This window comes from Rhinolophus sinicus, linkage group LG02, assembly GCF_036562045.2.
Source record: "Rhinolophus sinicus isolate RSC01 linkage group LG02, ASM3656204v1, whole genome shotgun sequence".
Taxonomy (NCBI): domain Eukaryota; kingdom Metazoa; phylum Chordata; class Mammalia; order Chiroptera; family Rhinolophidae; genus Rhinolophus; species Rhinolophus sinicus.
The window spans coordinates 159,253,445-159,278,423 of record NC_133752.1 but is presented as its reverse complement, the minus strand read 5'-3'; the positions used below and the strand labels follow the sequence as shown (position 1 = coordinate 159,278,423).

General features: G+C 34.0%; 1 protein-coding gene across 8 annotated transcripts in view; it reads left to right on the top strand.

Moving 5' to 3' along the window:
• DNM1L (dynamin 1 like) overlaps positions 1–24,979 on the top strand; it is a 41,319-nt gene that overhangs the window by 5,777 nt on the left and 10,563 nt on the right. For 4 of the 8 annotated variants that reach the window (XM_019736626.2, XM_019736597.2, XM_019736587.2 and 1 more), the window contains exons 2-11: positions 8,654–8,801; positions 11,804–11,842; positions 13,292–13,338; positions 13,982–14,053; positions 16,630–16,716; positions 18,575–18,737; positions 20,696–20,816; positions 22,239–22,370; positions 23,295–23,501; positions 24,790–24,910. In XM_019736626.2, the coding sequence (XP_019592185.1) occupies positions 8,654–8,801; positions 11,804–11,842; positions 13,292–13,338; positions 13,982–14,053; positions 16,630–16,716; positions 18,575–18,737; positions 20,696–20,816; positions 22,239–22,370; positions 23,295–23,501; positions 24,790–24,910 (1,137 nt within the window). The remainder of the gene's footprint in view (positions 1–8,653; positions 8,802–11,803; positions 11,843–13,291; positions 13,339–13,981; positions 14,054–16,629; positions 16,717–18,574; positions 18,738–20,695; positions 20,817–22,238; positions 22,371–23,294; positions 23,502–24,789; positions 24,911–24,979) is intronic. The other 4 variants (XM_019736645.2, XM_019736638.2, XM_019736612.2 and 1 more) reach the window with 1 other exon arrangement.

Sequence of the window (24,979 nt, the reverse complement as noted above, 5' to 3'; positions counted from 1 at the left end):
AGGATGTATTTTCATTCTCAACTGTTTCTATGTATCTTTTGATCTCTCCTCTAATTTCTTCTTTGACCTGGTCGTTCTTTAAGATTATGTTGTTTAATCTCCTTGTATTTGTCATTTTTCCTGCTTTCTTTTTGTAGTTCATACCCAATTTCAAAGCCTTGTGATAGAGAATATGCTTGGTATGATTTCAATCTTCTTAAATTTCCTGAGGCTGATTTTATGTCCCAATATATGGTCTATCCTTGAGAATGTTCCATGTACACTAGAAAAGAATGTATATAGTCTGATGTTTTAGGATGAAGTGCTCTATATATGTCAATTATGTCCATTTCATCTAATGTGTCATTTAGGACTGCTATTTCGTTACTTATTTTCTGTTTGGATGATCTATCCATAGCTGTCAATGATGTATTTAAGTCCCCTAGTATAATTGTGTTTTGGTCAATTTCTCCCTTTAGTTCTGTTAGTAGTTGCTTGGTATATTTTGGTGCTCCCTGATTGGGGGCATAAATATTGATGACTGTTATGTCTTCTTGTTGTATAGTCCCCTTTACCATTATGAAATGTCCATCTTTGTCTCTTGTTATCTTTTTCACCCTGAAGTCTGTTTCATCTGATATCAGTATGGCTACACCTGATTTTCTCTGGATACCATTTGCTTGGAGTGTCAATTTCCACCCTTTCATTTTGAGTCTATGCTTGTCTTGGTAGCTGAGATGTGTCTCTTGGAGATAGCATATGGTTGGATTTAGTTTTTTGATCCAATCTCCTACTCTGTACCTTTTTATTGGTGAGTTCAGTCCATTTACATTTAGGGTGATTATTGATATGTGAGGATTTCCTACCATTCTGTCTTTAGTTTTCTGGTAAGTCTGTGTCTCTGTTGTTTCTTTGCCTTTTTGTTGTCTATTTTTTCTGTGTGGTGGTATTCTATGATTTTTCCCTCTGCTTGTTCTTTTATTGCACTATATATTTCAGTTCTGGATTTTTTTTGAATGGTTACCCTTAGGTTTATGTAAAAGAAAGTTTGATATTTAGAGTATTCCATTTTCTTCAGCATGCTTACATTCTCCATTCCCATTTTCCCATTCAGGCCTTTACTCTCCCCCTTTTTATGTTTTGGTTGCCACAAATTTTACCTGTTGATGGTGGTCAAATAGCCTCCTTTAGTATTTCTTGTAGTGCAGGTCATGTATTAGAAAATTCCTTCTACTTCTGTGTCTGGAAAGGTCTTTATTCCAGCTTCATAGCTAAAGGATATCTTTGCTGGGTATATTATTCTTGGCTTATAATTCATAGTTTGAATATTTGGTTCCACTCCCTCCTGGCTTGTAGAGTTTCTGCTGAAAAATCTGATGATAATCTAATGGGCTTTCCTTTGTAGGTTACTGTCTTCTTTTCCCTGGCTGCCTTGAGGATTCTTTCTTTGTCGTTGATTTTTGACAGCTTCAATACAATGTGCCTTGGAGAAGGCCTGTTGGGATTGAGGTAATTAGGTGTTCTATTTGCTTCTTGGATTCGAGGATCCAGTTCTTTCCACAAGTTTGGGAAGTTCTCATCGACTATTTGTTTGAATATACTCTCTGTTCCCTTCTCTCTTTCTTCTCCTTCTGGTATGCCCATTATTCTTATATTGCTCTTTCTGATGGAGTCAGAAAGTTCTTGTAGAGTTCTTTCATTTCTTTTAAGTCTCAAGTCTCTTTCTTCTTCCATCTGTGTCATTTCCAGGTTTCTATCTTCGATGTCACTGATCCTTCCTCCATCTGGACAACTCTACTACCTAAGCTGGCTATTTAATTCTTCATTTCTTCTACTGAGTTCTTAATCTCCAGAAATTCCATTTGGTTCTTTTTTAAAATTTCAATCTCTTTGGTAAAATGTTTGTGCTGTTCTTTGATTGTGTTTCTGAGTTCATTAAACTGCATTTCTGTGTTTTCTTGCATCTTGTTGAGTTTTTTTCAGAACTGCAATCTTGAATTTTCTGTCATTTAAGTCACATATTTCCATATCTTTAAGTTCATTTTCTGGAGACTTTTCAGTTTCTTTCTGAGCTGTATTGTTGCCTTGGTTATTCATGACAATTAACGATTTATTTCTCTTCCTAGACATCTACAGGAGTGGGTTCTGCAACAGGTTGATAGGAAGAGGTCTTTCTTTTGTTTTCCAGTACGTGTTGGTAGAATGTTTTATTTTCTCTCCAACTACAGCCTTTTTTTCTCTCTCACTCTGTAGTGTTATGTTTTCTCTGCACTGTTCCAGCTTCTCACACAATGGGGGGATTCCCTGGAAGGCGGGTTTCTCCTCTGTTAACAGTTCACCTGGGTCATAGGGTGCTGCGTCCCTGTGGGTATGCGGAGAGCTTTTGAAGTTCCAAAGCCCAAAGCTCTTCCTGAATCATATTCAGAGCCCGTGTGTTTCAGCAGTTCTGTTTGCTCCTCCAGGGATCCGCCCACATAGGTGGGGACAGGGGCGGGATGGGTTGTAGAGGTGGCCCAGAGCAATGGCAGTGACCACCACCACTGCCGGTCCTGCTTCCACAGCTCTCTCCCCTTTGCCGGAACTAGTTGGGCTGCGTATCTGTGTCTGCGGACCACAGTTCTCAGAGCTGCAAATATTCTGTTCTTTTGATCTGGCGCTGCTACTGTTCCGCTTCTAGCACTGGGCACACGGGGGCAGGGCGCGCTCTGGGAGTGTAGGGAGGGGGCGGCTAGTCTCACTGCCTAAGTCTGCCTTCTCTGCATCAATGAGGGCTTAAACAGCCGTTTTCAGCCCTCTTCCCTCAGTTTTTGCTCCGAAGTCTCTGCCGTGAGTGTTGGGTTCAGCTGTGTTATATTCTGTCCCCTCAGCCCTGTGGGCCATAAGCGGAGCCCTAGCAGTCCGAGTTCTTCCCTCTACCACAGCCAGGGCAGTTCTGGGATGCACCGAGCTCAGAACACTGAGCTAGGTCTGTGTTCTGCTCCAGCGCAGCTCCTTCTCTGCGCTTCTCCCTTCCCTCCTCCCCAGCTCACACGATTTGCCCACCTTTAGGTGAATTCAGTAGTGAGACTCTTCGTCTTGTCTGTCTGCTGTGCAGGGAGTCCTTTGTGGAGTTATAGTTCCATTTGTTGTAAATTCCAGGGGAGATTTACAGAGGCTCACCTCACGCTGCCGTTTTGATGACGTCATCCTCTGCAATTCATTTTTTCAATTTAAACATTCACCATAGTTTTTCACCATCTAGTATGCCTCCTATTTTTAAGAGATTGTCAATACTTTTTAAGCTTGAAACAGTAAAATAATATTGTGTATGTGTGTCAACATAGTTTTAAAGTCTAGGAGCACTTTTTACACAGAATAGTTTATTTCAGTAAGTAAACCTGTTGGGTGAAATTGGGAGGAGCGGGGTAGCCATTGATATGTACTAGCAAAAACCACCCTAGTAGGGACAGTTTCATGCTACGTTTGCATGTTGATGTTTGAAATTACTCAGAAGGAAAATTACTCAATTTTTAGATTTGTTTTAATGAAAGTTATCTTCATTTAGGTCTTTGTTAGCTGAAATTCAACCCTTTATTATTCAGGTACAGAAGAAATAGATAAGAATAGAAACAGTATCTTTTTTCCATATTTTCCTTTATGTGTTGGAAAAACCTCTTTTACTTGATTTGAATGCAAGTACTTTGTCATCTGTGCCATTTAATGTTGTGTAAAATACATAGAGCACACACCTCACAATCATATTTAATGAGTAGTGTACAGTGAATGAGTTACAGACATAAAAAGTATTCTGTACTTATTTCTAACTGGTAAACTCAGTGGCAGTGATAATGTCTTCATAATACAGGTGTAGTCTGTATCTTACACATTACCTATACCTTAAATGGCTGCAGGTTCCATTTGTTGAACTTTTTAGAACAGTGATTCTCAAACTTAGTGTATATAAGAATCACTTTGAAAATAAGTTTCCTGGACTCCATCCCCAGAGATTTTGATTTTCTAAGTCTCGGGTGGGCCAGGCACAACAGGTGATTCTGATGTAGATGGTTCATAGAGCCTAATTTGAAAAGTATATTAGTGAGTCTTTGATTTTAAAATGCATGAAACTGGTAAAAGCAGGGAAGGGAAACTGAGTCTAAAGGCATAGCACCATCTAGTAGCATGTTGAGCTCGGTGGCATTCTTGCTCCAAAGTATCAACTCCCGAGCAACCTTTGCTGACCCCTAAATGTTTTAAAATTTGATGTCTTAAATTGCCCAATACTTATTTGAGGCCTAGAGAGTTGGAGGAGTTGAGGAGAGGGAATCATGTTTACAACTATTGATCATTCACAGATTTTATGATTTAGCTAAATAAATTACTTTCCTCTTTCTCTAGCTGACATCGTCTGTGTGGAAAGAACAGAAAATGGAGAGAGAAAGGTTGATACTTTTGACTATGGTGTACTTTGCAGGTGGAGGAGATAAGACTTAAATAACTTCTGTGAGTCAACTTGAGAAATTTAATCACTATTTGTTAAATTGAGAATTGGAAGGGAAAGCGCTCTAGGCCTGTAATCCAAACCACCACCCAGGGTAAGAATCCCAGTGCAGATAACATGAACCTGAGACTTTGGCTCAGTGTTGCTACCCTGTTTCCCTGAAAATAAGACGTAGCCGGACCATCAGCTCTAATGCCTCTTTTGAAGCAAAAATTAATATAAAACCCAGTATTGTTATATTATATTATATTATATTATATTATATTATATTATATTATATTATATTATATTATATTATATTTATTATATTATATTATATTATATTATATTATATTATATTATATTATATTATATTATATTATTATATGTATTGTATTATCACATCATAGCATATGATATCATACCCGGTCTTATAGTAAAATAAGACCGGGTCTTAATATAATATAAGACCGGATCTAGAATAATATAATATAATATAATAAATATAATATAATATAATATAATATAATATAATATAATACTGGGTCTTAATTTTTGCTCCAAAAGATGCATTAGAGCTGATTGTCCGGCTAGGTCTTATTTTTGGGGAAACACGGTAGTTTTATTAACTAAGAAAACATTCTTCCCTAGGAACTCTTAGGTGTGTAGCATTTTATCGTTTGGATCCAAAGTGGTTTAAACATCAGAATGATTTAACACGTTGCGTAGGATCACGAGAATCTTCACGAGGGATTTAAACCCCGCCGTACGCAACGTGTTAAGTTTGCCAGTAGGTAGAGGAATTGTGATAGAGATGGCATTGTGTGTGATGACTGCGTGTAATGTGAAATAAAAAGCAAATGAGTAATCATGTGTTATTCTAATTCTGTCACAAACTGTTCTTGAAAACCACCATTCTCAGCATCAAAGAAAGAAGATAGAGACAACTTAGATTGGAGGATATATATGTGTGTATAGGGTGGGCAGGGCAAGTGTTGGTTGTCAAGGTAGAGAAAAATAAGCTCAATATTTAATTCCAGGAGATTTTCAAAAGGAGAACAGATAAATAACACCTCTTATCCAGAAACAAACAAAGGAATAAAAACAGGAAGAAGAAATTAACAGTATAAACAAAAATTACAAAATGAAATCAATAAAATATAGGTTCGACCAATAAAATCAATTTAATGGTCAAGTGGAAAATCTGGTCAGAAAAAAACACAAAGACAAAATACTAGAAATAAGAAAAGCGAACCACTTCTAAGAATATTGTAAGTAGTTACATCTATAATTTGAAAATATAGGAGAATTAGATGATTTTTATGGACAGGTTTTATCAAACATACAGAGGGTGCCAAAAAAATGTACACACATTTTAAGAAAGGAAAAACTATTAATTGTAATACTCAATATATACTGATAACAAAAGATGAATACAAGTCACGTTTGACTTCTGCAATTACAAGAGGTGCTCAAAGTGGTTACCATCAACGCCCAGACACTCTGATTATGGTGAACTACTGCTTGAGCATAGATAATATCTCTTAAAATGTGTATATATTTTTTGGCACCCTAGTATAAAGAACAAGAAATTTCCATGTTGTTTAAATTATTTGAGTACAGAAAAGAAATGTTGGAAAGCACCCAATTTTACTTAACGAGAGGGATAAACCTTGATATCAAAACTTAGCAACACCAGATATGCCACAGAATCTTCAATATGACCCTCCATATCCTATTCTCTATAATATGGGACTTTTCTGGATGACATGAATGGGCCCTTATGTCCTCTGGCTTCTGATTGGGTTTGGAAATGGGGAGACCTTGGAAGAAATGGGGAAAGGAGGAGACTAAAGTTTGGGTATTTATTCCCCTGGCTCAGTCTGGGTATGTAGGTGCTGTGGTCTGGCTGTTCCTCTTCTGAAAGTCCTAGTCCTTCCTTACGGGACTGTGGGTGATAAGAGCTTCTCTGTTGTTAACCAGCCTAGGTTATTGCATGTCCCTTGTGATTCTCCTAAGCCTCATCCATAGCTTTGTAAATAGACCCTTTGTAAGTAAACACTCCCTAAATAAACCTAACTTGAATGGACCGCTTGCTTCCTGTAGACTCTTTCTGATAAAATAGATGAGTTTAGGATTTTGCATTTGTATAAAATATGAAATTAAAAGATGTACTAGGTTTGACTGCTAAGAAAATATATAGCACAAAAAATATTCTGTACAGAAAAATATATTAATTATGAAGTTAAGAAAAGCGGCAAATTTATAAGTATTTAAAATGTATAACAGAGACTAGGGTTGTATATATTATTTGATTATCTACTACTAGTACAGTTAAGTGCTCACTTAACATCATTAATAGATTGATAGGCTCTGCAACTTCAAGTGAAATGACATTTTACCTTAGGCTAATTGATATAAACAAGAGTTAAGTTCCTATGTTATCAATGTTATAACGAAACAACATTGAACAAAATGATGTTGAAGGAAATGACGTTATTTGAGGACTTGCTGTATTGTATCTATGTTAAATTTTCTGAGTATGATCATTGAATTGTGGTTATATAGAATATTTTCAGAGATATGCCTCAATATTTAGGGGTGAAGTTTCATGATATATATCTTACTCTCAAATGGGCCAGTAATAGAAAATGTATGTGTGTGTAAGAAGAGACAAAACGTGTCAAAAGGAGAAAAAAATGTGTCAAAATGTTAGTAATTAGTGCATCTTTGTTACTGTATATGGGTATTCATTTTAATAAGTAAAACTTGTGGCTTTGAAAATTTAAAAAGTTGGAGAGATATTGAAAACAACAAAAAATGAAATACTTACATGGATAAAGAGCTTTATAAAACTACTAAGAAACATAAAATGCCAGCATTTGAACAAGTAAATCACTGAAGGAGAAATACAAAAAGCCTATAAACAAAATGATGCTTCACTTGAAAAATAAAGGACCACAAATTTTAATGAGGTGTCAGTGTTCATCTATCAAAGTAGCAAAGATTCAAAAAGTGGTAATGCCCAGTGCTGATGGGAATGCATCAAATAGAATCGGAAGTACAGCTTGGTGCCTGCCATTCTGTGTGTAGCCTGGCAGTACTGTGATTCCTTAAAATCAGTATGATCTTTAATCACAGCAATTTCATTTAATAAACTAATGAGTTTAATAGGAGTAAGGTTATATAGTATGTACAAAGCATGTACATTGAAGCATTGTTAATAGTAGCAAAAACGATTTACATGTCCATCGATTGGGGTTTGCTTTTATACACAGAGTACTATTTAATTGTTAAACACAGCAATTAATATATTGTTACAGAATGATATCCCTGATTGTTACATTAAATAAAATAAAAGGTCAGTGGAAAATGCACATAGTACTACCACATTTAAAGTAAAATATATACTTATGATTGGCATAATTTTATATATATACCAATATTATATAGGTTTTTAAAACCTAGTTGGGAGAGTATCAAAAAAGGTAGGAAAATTATGGGGGAGCGGGACGTCTCTCTTTGTATTTTTTTAAAAACTTTAGAGAAATAAAGATCATGTAATAGAAAATATAACAACTTTCATTTTAAAAACTTGCAATCATTTTTTCTTTAAAATGATTTCATGTATGCTGCCTTGTTAGTATAGTCTTACTGAGGTGTAAAAAAAAAAAAAATATGTTAAAAAACTAATTTTGGGGGCCGGCCCGGTGGCTCAGGCCGTTAGAGCTCCATGTTCCTAACTCCAAAGGCTGCTGGTTTGATTCCCACATGGGCCAGTGGGCTCTCAACCACAAGGTTGCCAGTTCGATTACTCGAGCCGATGGTGGGCAGCGCCCCCTGAAACTAAGATTGAACACGGCACCTTGAGCTGAGCTGCCGTTGAGCTCCTGGATGGCTCAGTTGGTTGGATCGCGTCCTCTCAACCACAAGGTTGCCGGTTTGACTCCCACAAGGGATGGTGGGCTGTGCCCCCTGCAACTAGCAACGGCAACTGGACCTGGAGCTGAGCTGCCCCCTCCACAACTAAGAGTGAAAGGACAAAAACTTGAAGCTGAACGGTACCCTCCACAATTAAGATTGAAAGGACAACAACTTAACTTGGAAAAAAGTCCTGGAAGTACACACTGTTCCCCAATAAAATCCTGTTCCCCTTCCCCAATAAAATCTTAAAAAACAAAACAAAACTAATTCTGCTCTTGTATATTCTGTTTTCAGAGCAGTGGAAAGAGCTCAGTGCTAGAAAGCCTAGTGGGGAGGGACCTCCTTCCCAGGGGCACTGGTATTGTCACCCGGAGACCTCTCATTCTGCAGCTAGTCCACGTTTCACCTGAAGATCAAAGAAAAACAACAGGAGAAGAAAATGGTAAACTTTAGAATCGGAATAAGAATTATTATTTTTGGTTGAATATTAAAAAAGACATGAATTGATTAGATAGAAATTAGTGGCTATAGCAAACTCAGCATTCCTGTGAAGAGAAGTGGTATTCATCTGTTCTTATGTAAAAAAAAGAAAAAAAGAGTAATTTTTGTTGTTTTGAAGACCATGAGTAAACTTGTTTAGGATAGTACTTTTTTGGTAAGTAGCTTAGTAAACTATTGTTAATGCTACTAAATAGAGGATTTAGTGAGATACTCAGCAAACAGGAATCAGTTATTTTAAAGAAAATGTTTTTGTGTCTTTTGGAGTGTTTTAAACTTTTTTCCTAATGTTTAAAACAATGTTTTTGCTTTTTTACTTTGACTTAGAATTTAAATAATTTAGCTTCTAGTTTAAAGTTTTTATTTTAAATAAGATTAAAGTGACTTTGCTTTTCAGCATAGCAATGTTATCTCACCTTCCCTTTTCTGCTCTTAACATTGTATCTGCTAAGTTTGAATCTTTTGCCCTTCAATCTAAGATGAGTATTATTTTTAGAAAGAATTTTGATATTTTTATTATTTTTTTACTTTCCTTCTCTTGCTAAGGCTTACCTATATAGGACATACTATTTTGATTTTTAAGATACGCCCCCCCCAAGTAGTAAATGTGGATTATTTAGATAAAACAATATGCACCATCATGCTTTGTCCATCATTAGATTCGAACTTGCTTATTAAATATGATTCCAATATTAATCTTTTATATGAGTGACGTTTGAAATGTTGGATGAAAGTAATCTGCCTTTTTTAGTTCAATGTTTGGTTCATATTTTTTCTTATTTATAAAAGTCTATAAAATAGTTCTAATTATTGATGTTTGCAGCACAGTACCATGTTTCTCATCTGAAGAGATCTGTTTTCAATACAGTTTCATTCTACTTCTTGTATTCTGATCTAAGATAAGATGATAGTATTGATGAAATTGAAGTTGCTTCAATTTCTGTATCTAATTTTTTTCTTTCACTTATAGGAGCATTGGTGGTGGTGGCTTGATTTTTTTTCGTTTATTTTAGGGGAATAAAGACCTGTTGTGAGCATCTACAATGATAGTAGAAAGTTAATCACTGAAGCAAGTTAATGAAGTTGTAGATGTTAACAAGTGATTTTGGGGGATAGACTGCCGGAGAATACATAGAAGCCTTTTAATTATACTAGGTAGCTTCTTGGTATATTATTCATTACTTTGCATTTCTGTAACATTGCTTTATCATTGAAATTCTGGACCTTGAATTTAATCATTTTGCACTAATTTATAGTCCAGCTTCAAAGATACAGAATAACACTTTTAAAATTTTATTCCCTCTAACTTATTTCATCAAATTTACTAAATATCTTAAACTAAGACTTTAAGAAACTATGGCATTAGGTGTCTTTCTTTTAACTTTTCATTTTTTTCATGATATCTTGTCTCTCAGAACCTCTTTGCAGATGTGGGTAGTGTCTTTAAAAAAGGATGAACATTTCAGCTATAGAAGTGTCAGTTTCTTGCTCTTTGCTTCTATGTCCACTGTTTCCTTGATGTCTCTTGGTGGTTGGTCAGTAAATCTGCATATCTTTACCTATATATATTATATATATATACATATATATATATTTTCCAAGCTTAGTGCTTATTTTTTACATTAAAAAAAACACCTTAAAACAACTCTGCTACCCAGAGCACCAAATAGTTTCATAAATTTTGAGTACTAAATTTCATGTGTCTTATTAATAACTAAGATAGTTTCTTAGTTTCTCCGCAGAGTCTCTTTATCCTCAGGATAAACAGATCTACCTAGAAGAAATTAGAAACAATGAAATAGATAAACATTTAGTTAGCCAGTCGAGTATGAACTACCTGACAGCCTGACAACCAGAGGAGAAAGGGAGGAAAATGTAATCAAATAGAAGAACTTCAAAAAAAGAAAAAAAAATCAGTCTCTAACCATTTTATGCAGGGATTTACAGCCTCAGAGGGTTTTGTTATATAACAAAGACCTAAGTTACAAATAATAGGTTAATTTAAGATGAGTGTATTCTGGGATGACATGGAACAATATAATCCATTTGAGATATAGTGACATCAAAACTAGCTCAAACAAAATATTTTAATATTTAATATGTATAATTTAATTGTCAAGAAAATTTACTTAGTGTGAGATCCTTCATTCTGCCAAATACACAAGATAATTGAGGTGTCAGTATATAGATTTACAGTATTTTTCAGCTTGTCCCCCACTCTGCCAATGTAATTTCTGATAAAATCTTAATAAAAATCAAACAGTTTTAGAGTGGGATGTTCTAAACTTTCTAAAGTTGTAGAGTAATTTGAACTTTGAACTCCATGATTATGTTTCATATATTTGTAAGAAATAAATTATGCTTTCCTCAGATTTCCTTTTAGACAAAATCCAAAAGTAGCATGCCGATCAAAGACTAAAATTGTTTCTCTGCTGTTCTGTTAAATTCAGTATGTATTTCCAGGAACATAATCCCTTATAAAGCTCAATCTTAGTGATTCGGGTAAATATTTGTGTATATTTATTTACTCTTAAGGTTTTGAAAGATGTGTTTGGTATGTTTTTGTAGATTTTTCTTTTTGACCAGGCAATTTATCTTTTTTCCATAGTCAGTTATCAAATATCTCAGGCAAATTTTTGAATAGTAAATTAATTTTAATTCATTTTGTATTAGAATTAGAAACCAGAGGTGACATAATTAGTGGTAATGGAAAATAAAAATAAATTATGGCATACAACATGCTTCATTTATATCACTTAAAATATTATATACATCCCTCTAATTAGAATTAATTGTAATGGAAATTATATAGTTGTAAATTTTGAATAATTGAATCCTGCGTGCATTTAAAATGTGTCCAGGTTTCTGCACATTTTTAAAAAAGGTTTAATATATTAGGGATAAGCACTAAACTTATCATTCTGTGCTGTTTCTCTTTAACTACAGACCCTGCTACATGGAAAAACTCAAGACACCTTTCTAAAGGTTTCCTTTATCCGTTTGTTTTGGGCCCTTTTTCTATTGTGCCTGCATGTGTGCTTCTATACTCTTTACAGGCTGTGTGCATTTTTTTCTTCCTTTATTATTTGCATATCCACATTTATTGTTGCAGGTTTTAGTGGTTCTTATTACTTTTTGGCATTTCATTAGAATGCAGGCTTTTTTTGGTGGTGAATGTAATTTATTTTTATTTTTAAAAACATGCTTGTAAAGCCAGGCATCTTTAATATAAGGTAAATTCAAAACAACCCTTCGGTATATAGTACCTGCTTCTGTGAGTTCTGTTCGCCTAGATTACTCCAGTCCTCCAATGAGACTTCTTGGAAGAAGGTACTAAGCTTCAAGTAGGTGAGCATTTTACTTGCAAAAAGGATCCAGTTTTACCTTTATTCCACCAAATAAATTATCTAGTTTTTCCTCAATAAACATTTATTTGAATATCTTATAGTCATTTTTATTTCTATTTCAGGTGGCATTATTCATGAAATCAGTTGTTAAGACATTTAAAACTCTGAATTTGGCAAAAGCAGAATAGCTTGGGGGAGGTAAAGTTAGTTTACTTGTATACAAGTTAGTTCTAGCTTCTCTGTGAAAAAGAACAACACCTACTCTCTAAGTTTTAGACCACTTGAAACTGCCTACAGTGAATATATTGTTCTTTTTTACAGCAAGTGTGGGAGGAACAGGCTACTGGAAACTAGTGGAGAGTAGTGACTCCATACTGTGCATATGCTAGGGTTTCCCCACTGCCCCCTATTTAATTTCTTTTCCTGTCTTCAATCCTAAGGGACAACTTAGTGTTTGCTCTGGGGAAAAAAATCACCTTAACAGTACATATAAATTACAGAATAGCTTTATACTTCTGAGAGAGCTCTTTAAAGGACCAATAAATTGTGACTTTATAGGTAACCAACAGGAAACCAAATTTTAAAAAAACAAAATGGATTGAAAAATTAGCTCTTTCATTCACATATGGCTAATTTTTGTCTTGAGTTATGTGTGTAAATGTATTATATATGCTTTTTGCATTACTCAGTTAAGATTCTTAATTTTTCTTTTAAGCCATTAGCTTAATTGAGTACTTTCATCAGTTAAACTGCTTTTATGTGTAAGATATTTAAAAGTAAAGAATATGCTTTAACTATAATCAGACATAAAATATGAAGAGAAGTGAACAATTTTATTCATAAAATCTACATTTCAAATGGTGGGAAGACCCGTGAGCAACTCTATCTGAAATTAGTTATGTTTTTGAGATACATGATACAATTTTTAAAATGTGAAAGTATAATTTAGCAGGTCTTAAAATACTTGTTAACTTGTAGTTAGTGGCAATATTGGAACAAATAATACTGTGTTGCCTTTTTAAATCCCTAACTAAAGATAAAAAGTAATTGCCATAGTTTCCAATAAATGGAGCTTTTCTTTTTCCAGGGGTTGAAGCAGAAGAATGGGGAAAATTTCTTCACACCAAAAATAAGGTAACGACACAAGGACATTTGAAGAAATAACATGCTGAGATCAATTTTTGTACAAGTAGCTGATAATTTAGTTTCTTATCATTGGCAATGTGGCATGTTATCTCAAAGCAACTGATCCTTGTGAAATAAAGCTTATCTTAGTAACATTTCTGACCACAGTAGTTTATTTGGAAAACACTTTAGGTTGAGCCCTGTTGTCTCTAATTTGGAGGTTCTTTTTTATTTAATTTTTAAAAATTTATTTTTAAATAGTTATAGTTGATGTACAATATTGTGTTAGTTTCATGCATACAATATAGTGATTAGACATTTATGTACCTTATGAAGTGATCACCACGATCAGTCTAGTACCCACCTGGCACCATACATAGTTTACAGTATTATTGACTATATTCCCTATGCTTTTTTATATCCCTGTGACTATTTTTGTATGGAGATTTTTAACTGCTGTGGGATTAGGCATCCTTCAAAAGCTCATATAAATTATGACTCCTTGGCTCAGAAAATATATGTATATATTAGAATTTGTTTACTAATTCTCTGAAGCAGATCCATAGACATCCTTGAAATTTATCAACCACCCCACTTAAGAACTTTTGATATTATTTTGAATATCATGCTTTTTTGTTTCAATAATTTTTAGCTTTACACGGATTTTGATGAAATTCGACAAGAAATTGAAAATGAAACAGAAAGGATTTCAGGAAATAATAAGGTAAGCATCTTTTTAGAGCTGAAAAGTATAAACATCAGTAAATCTATTGACAGTTTTCTGTGTGTATTGTGTGAATACTGTAAATTCATAATCCTGGTCTATGAAATTAATGGAGTATTTTCACAAGTATATAAAAACTTAACGTCCCTTTTGTTTCTTCAAACTCATATATAATCAGATATTTCATTTAGATGTATTTTCTTGATCTTGTGATATACATACCACTTTATTATATAATTTTTCTATTTAATACTACTACAATAAATTTTTCTCATGGATTGATTATAATCTAGTTCAAGAAGCATTAAATAACTTATGAGATACATATATTTTGAAGAGCTCTCTTTCTTACCACTGAAAGGCTAACTTTACTTATGAATGCAAAGAGAGAAATTAAGTATTTTTATTTCAGTGACTACGAAAAGTACAGTTGGCCCCTGAGCAGGAGTTAATAGGGGCACTGACTGACCACCAGCACAGTGGAAAATCCTCTTATAACTTCACTTAGCCCTCTGCATACACGGATTCTCAACTGAGGAGTTGACCCGTAAAAAAACATGGGTTTGAATATATGGTCAATTGAAAAAAATCCACATGTGGGTGGAACAAGGCGGTTCAAACCCGTGTTGTTGAGGAGTCAACTGTAATGTTTACAACTGAATTATTTTCTTGTTTTCTAACATTGTGAGAATTTAAGATAAATTAGCTGTCTAAGATACCATTAATATTCACACTCCCAGGCAGTATCAAACTGCCTCCATTAAATATTTGTTTTCTCTCTCTCCTTTATTCCTCTTACCTTTCTCTTTGCTCTCTTTTTGTTTTCACCTCCATCCTGTATTATCCGGAGGCACATTTATGAGTAATCTCACAGGTGGGGCCCAGTCTAGTACTAATATTCAACAAAGATTAATTGAGCCCTTTAACTTACCAGATACTGTGCTGGAGAGCTTATTTCCTGACAAAAAGAGCATTCCAGGAGGCATGTTAATTATTTATGCCTATTCTGGATATTTGTCTCTTTCAGTGATTGATTAAGCTTTGTTCGTGATTGAACTCTGGTAAGGAGTTACTCTGGTAACCTTTGAGTTACTGCTACTGCTGCCATAGTTCCCTGAATTTCTAACAATTGTGTTGTACAGAAGAGGAAGAAAAAGTGGCAGGAAACTAAATTAGCTTGTCCTCAGTCCTGTAATTATATCAGGGATAATTTGGACTTTGGGGATGTTATTAATCATAACACCAGTCTTAATCGTCTCTCCTGCAATCCCCATGGATTTGTTGAACTCAGAAATTGGTGGTAATTTTACACAGTATTAGAATTTAGAGTGGATGTGATTTGTGATTCATAAAGAAAAGTTTTTAGAATGTCATGAAAGATTGAGTTCATGTACATACAAGATGTTTAATTTATGGTGGGGATATGATATACTTACCTAGCAGGTTTTCTCATCCACAGTGTCCAAAAGATGAGAAGTTCCCTACCCCCAAATCTATGAAATATCTTTCCTAAATCATGTTTGTAATGAAGTACATGATAAAAGAAGTTAATTTTACATGTGTAAATATTTAAATGATTTCATATGCCTAACATAAAGCCTTGAAGGATGTAAAATATCTATGAGATTGGAGTTGTAAAAGCTTTTGGACAAATCTTTGTATTGGACATGATAAGGGAATGCCTAAGAAATATACAACTGAGGTAGATATACTGAATATCAACATATAACGACTTTGGAACATTAGAGAATTTAAAAATAGGCAAGTAGTTTAATATGCAAATGTAATTATATAGATAATTCAGAGTAAAGGATTTTGCAAAAAAACCTCTCTTGGAAATTAGAATTTTCAGTGGGTTAGTGAAGGAAGATGTAATATAAAGTGGATAAATAGATGAGAGGACATTTTAAAGGATAAAGAAGAGCATGTAAAAAGGCAAGTTATGAACAAGTTAAGACTACATGTGTGTCTTTTTACATGGAGCTGACTCAACTCTAAAATTTGTAGAGGCCAGTGGTGAAGAGGGAGGAGTCTAGAGGAGAGAAAATATGGGTATCTCTCACTATCCATATTCTTTCTATTTAAATTTAGAGATTTGGAGATCCAGATAAATTTTCTGAGGAATCTCTTAATATATACTCTTGGCACTTGATATTCAAAGATCAGGAACCAAATTGATTTGGATAACTTGTTACTCCCTGAACTCAAGAACCTCATAAATTTGAATAGTGTTATATTATTCTTTTGTATCATACTAAGTCTGTTAAACATAGAAATGGTACCTGCTTAGAATCAAGAGAAAAGCATGTGAAATAATACAAGGGAAATGTATTGTATATATTAATGGTATAGGGTTTGATAGGATTATAACCTGCTGTATGCCTGGTTTCCTTACTTTCCATGTGTTTTGTTTCACCAGGTTTTGATTATTGAAATGTTTTAGGGATCATGGTTTAATTTACTATATTTAAAAGCCCCTAATGTCTATCTGTGTGAAATGAGGTTTATTTCAGTATTTTATATTTCATTGAAATTTCAATGTGATTTTAATATGGTATTTTAAAACTTATTTTTAGGGAGTAAGCCCCGAACCAATTCATCTTAAGATTTTTTCACCCAACGTTGTCAATCTGACACTTGTGGATTTGCCAGGAATGACCAAGGTAAAGAATACTTGTTACTCATTGTGGATTTGGTCATGTTTGTTTTCACTTGAACAAATGCGGTTTTTCCTTAACTTCATAGGAGAATGACTTAGTCAGCTTTTTTTTTTTTTTTTTTTTTTTTTGCAATCAAGTCGATCAGTTAGCAGCGTTTGACATGGTTGAGCCCAGCCTCCTTGAAACACTTTTTTTCACTTGGCTTCTGGGATACCATATTCTACAGGTTTATCTCCAATCTCACTGGCCACTCCTTAAAGTCTCTTTTGATGGTTCCTTATCTTCCCAGTGTCTAAACAGTGAGTGTCCCAGAGCTCAGTTTTTGGACGTCTTGTGAAGGGGGTACTTAGTTAGCCCCTTGATGATTTCATCCAATCTTATGACTTTAAACACATGGGTGTCTGTATGCTGACAGTATTCAAGTATCGCCAGACTTTATATCTATCTCCAGAGTTGTATATCCAACTGTCTACTTGGCACACACACTTTAAAGTCTCATAGGCACTTCAAACTTGGTGTGTGTAATACCACACTCCTGACCTATCTATTCCCTCAACCTGACTTGATCCTTCTGTAGTCTTCCCATCTCAGTAAATGGTAACTCTGTTCTACCAGTTGCTTAGCCAGAAAGTTTGTAGTCGTCCTTGGCACTTATCTTTCACTCTACTTCCTCTTGTCAGCAAATCCTCTTGGTTCTCCTTAACTTTAAAATATGTCCAGAACTCTATCATGTCTCACACATTCATGGCTACCATCCTGATCTAGCCACTATCATCTCAGCTGAATTATCGCGATAACTTCCTAACAATTCTTCCTCATAATCTATTCTTAACCAAGCAGCTAGAGTGAAGCTACTAAAGTGAAAATTACATTGTCATTCCTTGGCTCAAAATCTCTCCAGTGGCTTCCCATTTCACTCAGAGTAAAAGCTTAACTTCTTGAAAAGATCTAAAGCAGGGGTCTCTAAACTGTGGCCCGCAGGCCAACTGCGACCCGCAATCCATTGTTAATTGGCCCGCAGCAAATTCCAAAAATGTATTTAGTTTACTTAAATAACCCAGGTGAAGCAATACGTACTTCACCTCGAGTGAATGGCCCGGCTGTTTGTGTATTTTACCGCATATGGCCCTTGGTGAAAAACGTTGAAAAAAGCTTGGACACCCCTGATCTAAAGTATCTACTTGATTTGTCCCCATTACTCTTCTCCAAACTCCTCCTGCTCTAGCCTTCTGCACTTATTATTCATTTTTCTGGGATGTTCTTCCCCCAGATATCTGCATGTATCTCCCTTATCTCCTTCAGTTTCTGTTCATTCTCTCAAATGTCATAATCTGAGTGAGGTCTTCCCTGAATACTCTATTTAAAAGCACAACCCAATTTAAAATAATAAAAGTACAGCCTTCTCTATTCTATAGCCTCCTGTTTTTCTTTATTTTTTCTATAGCCCTACCACTACCTAGATATTTTGTTTATTTATTATCTGCTTTTCATACTAAAATACAAATTCTATAAAGACAGGAATTTTGGTCTTTTTTAAATTCACAACTGTGATATAATCTGTCATGTATAACAATGTCTGGAATACAGTAGGCTGCCAATAAATACTTGCTAGTTGAATGAATGAATGAATTTGTCTCTAGGTAATTAACATTGACCAATCCTTAATATGGTAAAGTTGGTATTTGCAAGAGTTATATTTTTAGACTTTCACATGCTACAAATTCATATATACTACTGTAGTACATAATTTCTTCATTTTAACTATTTGTAAATGGAGCAATATCTATAATCTGTGGATTAAATGGGGGGAAAAGCTGTGTTGATTTTTATTACTGGATCCTTGCTCATCTGTTTGGTTCAGGTGCCTGTAGGCGATCAGCCCAAGGATATTGAGCTTCAAATCAGAGAGCTCATTCTTCGGTTCATCAGTAATCCAAATTCCATTATTCTCGCTGTCACTGCTGCTAATACAGATATGGCAACATCAGAGGCACTTAAAATTTCGAGAGAGGTAGATCCAGATGGTAAGTCCAGATGTTAATATTTAATGAGATGCTTGGTTAACAATGGTAAATCTACCCTCAAGGAAGGAATTTTTATTTTTAATAGAAGTTCTAGCTGCTAATACAGATTTAAAAAATAATGCTTTCCTATTTTGCTTATGTTTCAAGTAGAAATTCTGACGGAAAATAAAATTTTAATGGATAAATTGCTATGTAGGTTATGCAAAAATACTTCACCATAATGTCTGTATTTGTAATGGTTACCTAATGATTTAAAAATAATAATATGGCTTTGCAATATGAGTTTCTTGTTATGATTTAGGTTTTTGAATGGCTGACTCTTGATTTTGAATAATTAACTCAGTATATAATCATTATAGATTATGTTTTAGTAGATTAGTACATTTAGTAGATTTAATACTTTCTACAGAGGTAGAAAACCTCATTCAGACATGCTCAAGGCAGAGGAAATTCTTAGAAATAAAGGTAAAATCCTTTTATGAAGATTCATAACCCCAAGGATTCATACTGTGGGTCAGTGTATGATACTTGGCTAATGTTGCAGTGTACATCTCTTAGAATATAGACAGTGCCAGCTTGTAAGAGAGTAGTTACTGCTGCTAATAAATGTATGCTTTGCTGCATACAGGAGCCAGTTTTTAAAAAAATCTTAGTATTTGTGGGGGGTCTGTGGGCTCTGTCATGTTTCTTTTTTCCTGCTTTGAAGAAGAATTTCGAATAAAAATTTGGTAGGAAATGTGATTGCTAAGACTGCTAATTAAAATTCCCATAAATAGGGTCATTAATTTTTTTATTTCAAGTTTTTAAGAATTTTTTTACTATATGAGTAATTAATGTTCATTTTAGTTAGATTAAAAAGATAAAGTATATCAAAATATTTAAATTTTATTTAAAGTAAACTGTTAAGCATTTTATATGCATTAATTCAATTTTAAACAGACCTTTTGAGCCATAAATATACTTTTGATCTAATAATCTTAATTTCGTAATATATTGTAAGGAAATAATCAAATATTATTTATAGTATCAAAAAGTAAAATCAATATGGGGCACGCAGGAATGATTAAGTAAATTAAGATAATAGAATATGATATCATTAAAAAGGGTGGTTTTGTAGATTTGGAAAAATGAAAAAAAATGCTTGTAATTGAAAAATACCATATGTGAAATTGAACACTATGCAGAGCAGCTGGAAGTCACACACTGCTGATGGGAATGGTACAGCCACTTTGGGAAACAGTTTCTCAATTCTACTCCTAGGTTTTTACCCATGTTAAATGAAAACCTATATTCATAGGCAAACGTATATGCAAATATCTATAGTAGCTTTATTTGTAATCTCCTAAAACTGGAAGCAACTCAGATGTTTCTCAAATGGGGAATGGATAACCAAACCATAGTACGTCATCCATACCATGAAACACTATTCAACAATAAAAAGGAGTGAATAATTGAAATATATGCAACATGGATGACTCTCACATACATTATGCCAAGTGAAAGAAGCCAGATTCAAAAAGTTATGCATACGATTTCATTTATATGACATTATGGAAAAGGCAAAGCTAGGATGGAAAATGAGTTTGATTAGGTAGTACAAGAAAATTGGGAGGAGGGTAATGGAACTGTTTTGTCTTGACATGGTAGTGACATAACTTTGCATTTGTCAAAACTCAGAACTGTACACCAGTAAAAAATAAATTTAAACAAATTTTAAAATGCTTATTAAAAAGTTAGCCCTAAGACCTAATAAAAAATTGTATGTGAAAACTTATTTTAAATGTACGTGATGATTAAAATGAGTTTTTAAAAGTATGTGTAAGCAAAGGTGAGAAAAGCATTACCAAAGTAATGACAAGAGGTAATGTTAGGCAGGATTATAGATGAGGGTTTTCCTTTATTAATACTTAATAGCTTTTCTTAATGGGTCGTTTTCTTTTCTTTTTTGCCTTTGCCAGGTCGCAGAACCCTAGCTGTAATCACTAAACTTGATCTCATGGATGCGGGTACTGACGCCATGGATGTATTAATGGGAAGGGTTATACCAGTGAAACTTGGAATAATTGGAGTCGTTAACAGGTTAGCAACCAAGAATGGGATAAGAACTGCAGCATTCTCATTTCAAAGCAAATCTGGATTTTTACAATCAGTATGACATGGGATAGTTTCCCTATTTTCCCCTCTTACTATAAGCTTGGTATTCCTCAAGAATTCATTGCTCTAAAGGGAGAAAAGGGATTCATGAAAGCCTCCTATAGATGTTTTTAATGGAAAATGTTTCTAAAGTAAGCAGTGTCACGAAATGGAAGAAAATTTAATAGTTGGGGTTGAAAAATTCCTGCCTATTATGTATGAGGAGGGCACTGGATAAGGGGAAAAAGTATTATATAATTTGCACCCAATCAAGAAAGAGTTTGTTAAGGTGGTAGGACTTTAATAGATTGGTTTATCCCCTAGCATTGGTGATTTTATGTAATTGTCAGGATGTGACTTGGAGAAATTTTATTCAAGGTATCCTAATTATAAATAACTGGTACTAAAAATTTTGGAAAGGAAACTAATTACTATTGAGTGTCTAATTATGTTTTAGACACTCTACTGTGAGCATTTGGCAAATGGTATCTCTCTGAACCCTTACAACATCCCTGTGAGGTAGGTATTGATGTCAATTTTATAATCAGAAAACCCAACTCCCACATTTACCAAAGTCACATGGCTGGTGAAAGCAGAGCCAGATTCACATGAAGATCCCTCTAGTCCAAAACATTTGTAAAGTAGGAAGCACTGAAATTATGAGATCTGGGTTCTAGTCCGATTTTGTCCACATACTAGATATCATGTGGGTTTACATGACACCTAACATCTTTGGATCTCAGACCTTTTACCATGAAAATGTTTTTACTACGTGATATCTAAAGATCCATTACAGTTGTCTACTTCTGTTCATGTGTCCTTCCACCTCACCCTGACTCCAACTTGCTTTTTAAATTCCCACTATTTCTCTTTCCAGGGAAGGAGGTTGTATAAAACTGTTTGTTGTATTTGTAGATGACTAATCTTCGAGTTAACTTAATTATTCTGGTAGAAATTAGTGGCCTGTCCGTGGATAAAAATAGAGTTAAGAGACACATTTTTTCACCTGTCTATCCCTGGTCCGTAAAGAGTACTGTTTTGATGGTATGGTAATGTTAATGATGAGGCCTAAACTATTTAGGCTTTACTTATAAGTCTTATAGTTTGAATCTTGGCTGAACTACTTAATATGTGACCTTTGGTAAGTTGGTTAATCTCCCTGGGCTTCCATTCCTTTGTTGTAAAATGGGATAATACCTATCATACAGAATTATTGTGAGAATTAAACAATCCGTGTCAGGCATTATGAACACATTGCCTGGTGCTGCTATCATCATTATCATCACCATCATCACCATCATCATCAAAGGTACACTGAGGACCACAGTTGACTTCGGCTGAACATTTTCAAAAATTTTTCATCCTTAGGAGTCAGCTAGATATTAATAATAAGAAGAGTGTAACTGATTCAATCCGTGATGAATATGGTTTTCTTCAAAAGAAATACCCATCTCTGGCTAATAGAAATGGAACAAAGTATCTTGCTAGGACTCTAAACAGGTAACACTTTTTACCTCTTGGAAAATGAGATGTTTTTGGCTTGCCAATAACTTTTCACTTTTGCTCCTTACATTTTCATAATGTTCTTTCATGTATAACTTCACTTTTCCTTTTTCTTTCTTGTACAGTAGGTTCTTGTAATGTAGATTGTCTATTTTTATTGGGGTGGTTGGCATTAAATCATGTAGTCTAGGAATGCTAAACGTGAATTTTAAAAGGTTTTAGTTATGAAATTCTTGACAGTCAATTTACTTTTGATGACAGAATTAGATAGCAGATGACTTCATTTCTACTTTGTATTTTAGGCACTGAATTAAAGTTTATAATTTCCATACAATCTATCTTAATTTAGCATGTCTTCTGTTCCTATTCATAAAAATGATTTAAGCTATGTATCTTGAATTCTGAATATCCACTGATGGGAGAGGGACTGGAAGACCTTTCTAGGTAATTTATAAATGACTGAAGTAAAAACTGTTTTCTCTTACTTTTGTCTTATTCCCTAAATAACTAAAAAGCTGATGGACTTGGATCATAAGATTTTCATTATGCTGAGTGCCCATTGTAAAAGATAAGTCAGGAACCAAAATCATGTAGGTAAAATTGGATTGAGTAGCTTACTTACTTTGAGGTAATTACAATAATTTAAAATAATTTTTTCAATTTACGTTTGAAAGATTCTCTAGCAATTGCTACAGTTTGATGGGTGAAGGCAAATTTAAAGAGCATTGACCAAGACAGTTTCCTTCCTGTCATTATTTTTCAGACTTAAGTATTTACCTCTAGTCTAAGATTGCATCATTTCTTGCCAGGACAAATTATTTGGCTGGTTTCCCCGTTATTTTCATTTTTAAAATTTGACCTGTTTGGATCTTCAAAATGCACAATTTTACTCTAAAATCCTTCCTGTATAACCTTTGTTAGGTTACTGATGCATCACATCAGAGACTGCTTACCGGAGTTGAAAACCAGAATAAATGTTCTAGCTGCTCAATACCAGTCTCTTCTAAATAGCTATGGTGAACCTGTGGATGATAAAAGTGCTACTTTACTCCAGCTTATTACCAAATTTGCCACAGAATATTGTAACACTATTGAAGGCACTGCAAAATATATTGAAACTTCAGAGCTGTAAGTAAGAAATTTCTCTATCCATTTGGTTGCTTGGATTGATAGGTTACTTTATCTTTTGTTACGGGAACAAGATCTTCCAAGATCATCTGATCGTGATTTTATTACCTGTAAAACAGGAATATCATTTTGTAGAAATGATAGAATGATATCTGATATATGTGTAAAAACACTATAAACTATGTAAAGCATTGTGAAAATTTCAGGTTTTTTTTTTTTTTTTTACAAGACTTTAATTGATAAGCATTTAAGAATATTTCATAATTTAACTTTGAAAATGCTTGTCTTTTTAAATTAATTTTAATTTTAATTTTTTTAGAAAATGCTTGTTCTTTAATATAACAGTATAATTGTTCTTGAAAAAAATAAGAAAATATAGATAAGAAAAAAGAATAAAGCATAAGAACAAAATTACTCTTAATTTCATCATCCAGGAATAATCCCTGGTAACTCTGGCAGTAACCTGGACATTTTTCTTTGCATTTATAAAGCATCAATATGTCTGTGTTACATCTTTCAAAATCAGATGCTATACATGCTCTTTTGGAATAATTTCTTTAATATGTCACAAACAATTATATACATTTGTATTATCAATCTTAAAATGTACATAGTGTTTTATTTTTTAGATATAATTTGTTGAACCAGTCCCATACAATTGATAAGTTATTTTCAGTTATACACAAATATGAACAATGTTGTAACGGACTATCTTTGGGGCATGTATCCAAGTAAACCCTTAGGATAAATTCCTAGAAATGGAATTACTAGATCAAAGGATATAGCATCCTCAGTCTCTTATTTCTGTACTATTAATAGATTGTATTGTTTACTATTAGCAATATATAAGAATGTCCATTTCTCTAAACTTTCACTTTGAAAAAAAAAATCTTTCATTTTGAAATAATTATAGGCTTCCAGGAAGTTGCACATGAATGTATAGGGAGGTCCTGTTCACCCTTCACCGTGTCTCACACAATGTTGCCGTCTTGCGTAACTGTAGTACAGTAACAAAATGAGAAATTGGACATTGGTACAATCCACAGAATTTATTCAGATTTTACTAATTATACATGCAAATGACTCCTTTCCATTTAAAAAAAGAAACTTAGAAACTTGTTCAAAATGGAGTTGAGGAAACATGGAAATAACAATGGTGTAAATGTAATTGTTTATCTGAGATGTACTCAGAAAATGAGACAAGCTTAAAGCTCATAGAAAGACTTCTAACTTGTAGCTTCTTTCCCTTTCAGTAATACCAGAAACCATGTACTTCATTGCCTTTCAGATGCGGTGGTGCTAGAATCTGTTATATTTTCCATGAGACTTTTGGGCGAACGCTAGAATCTGTTGACCCACTAGGTGGCCTTAACACTATTGATATTTTGACGGCCATTAGAAATGCTACTGTGAGTATGCTTAACTCAGAATATTTTTGACATGAGGTTAAACCTTTATTATTTTTTAACTCATATTGT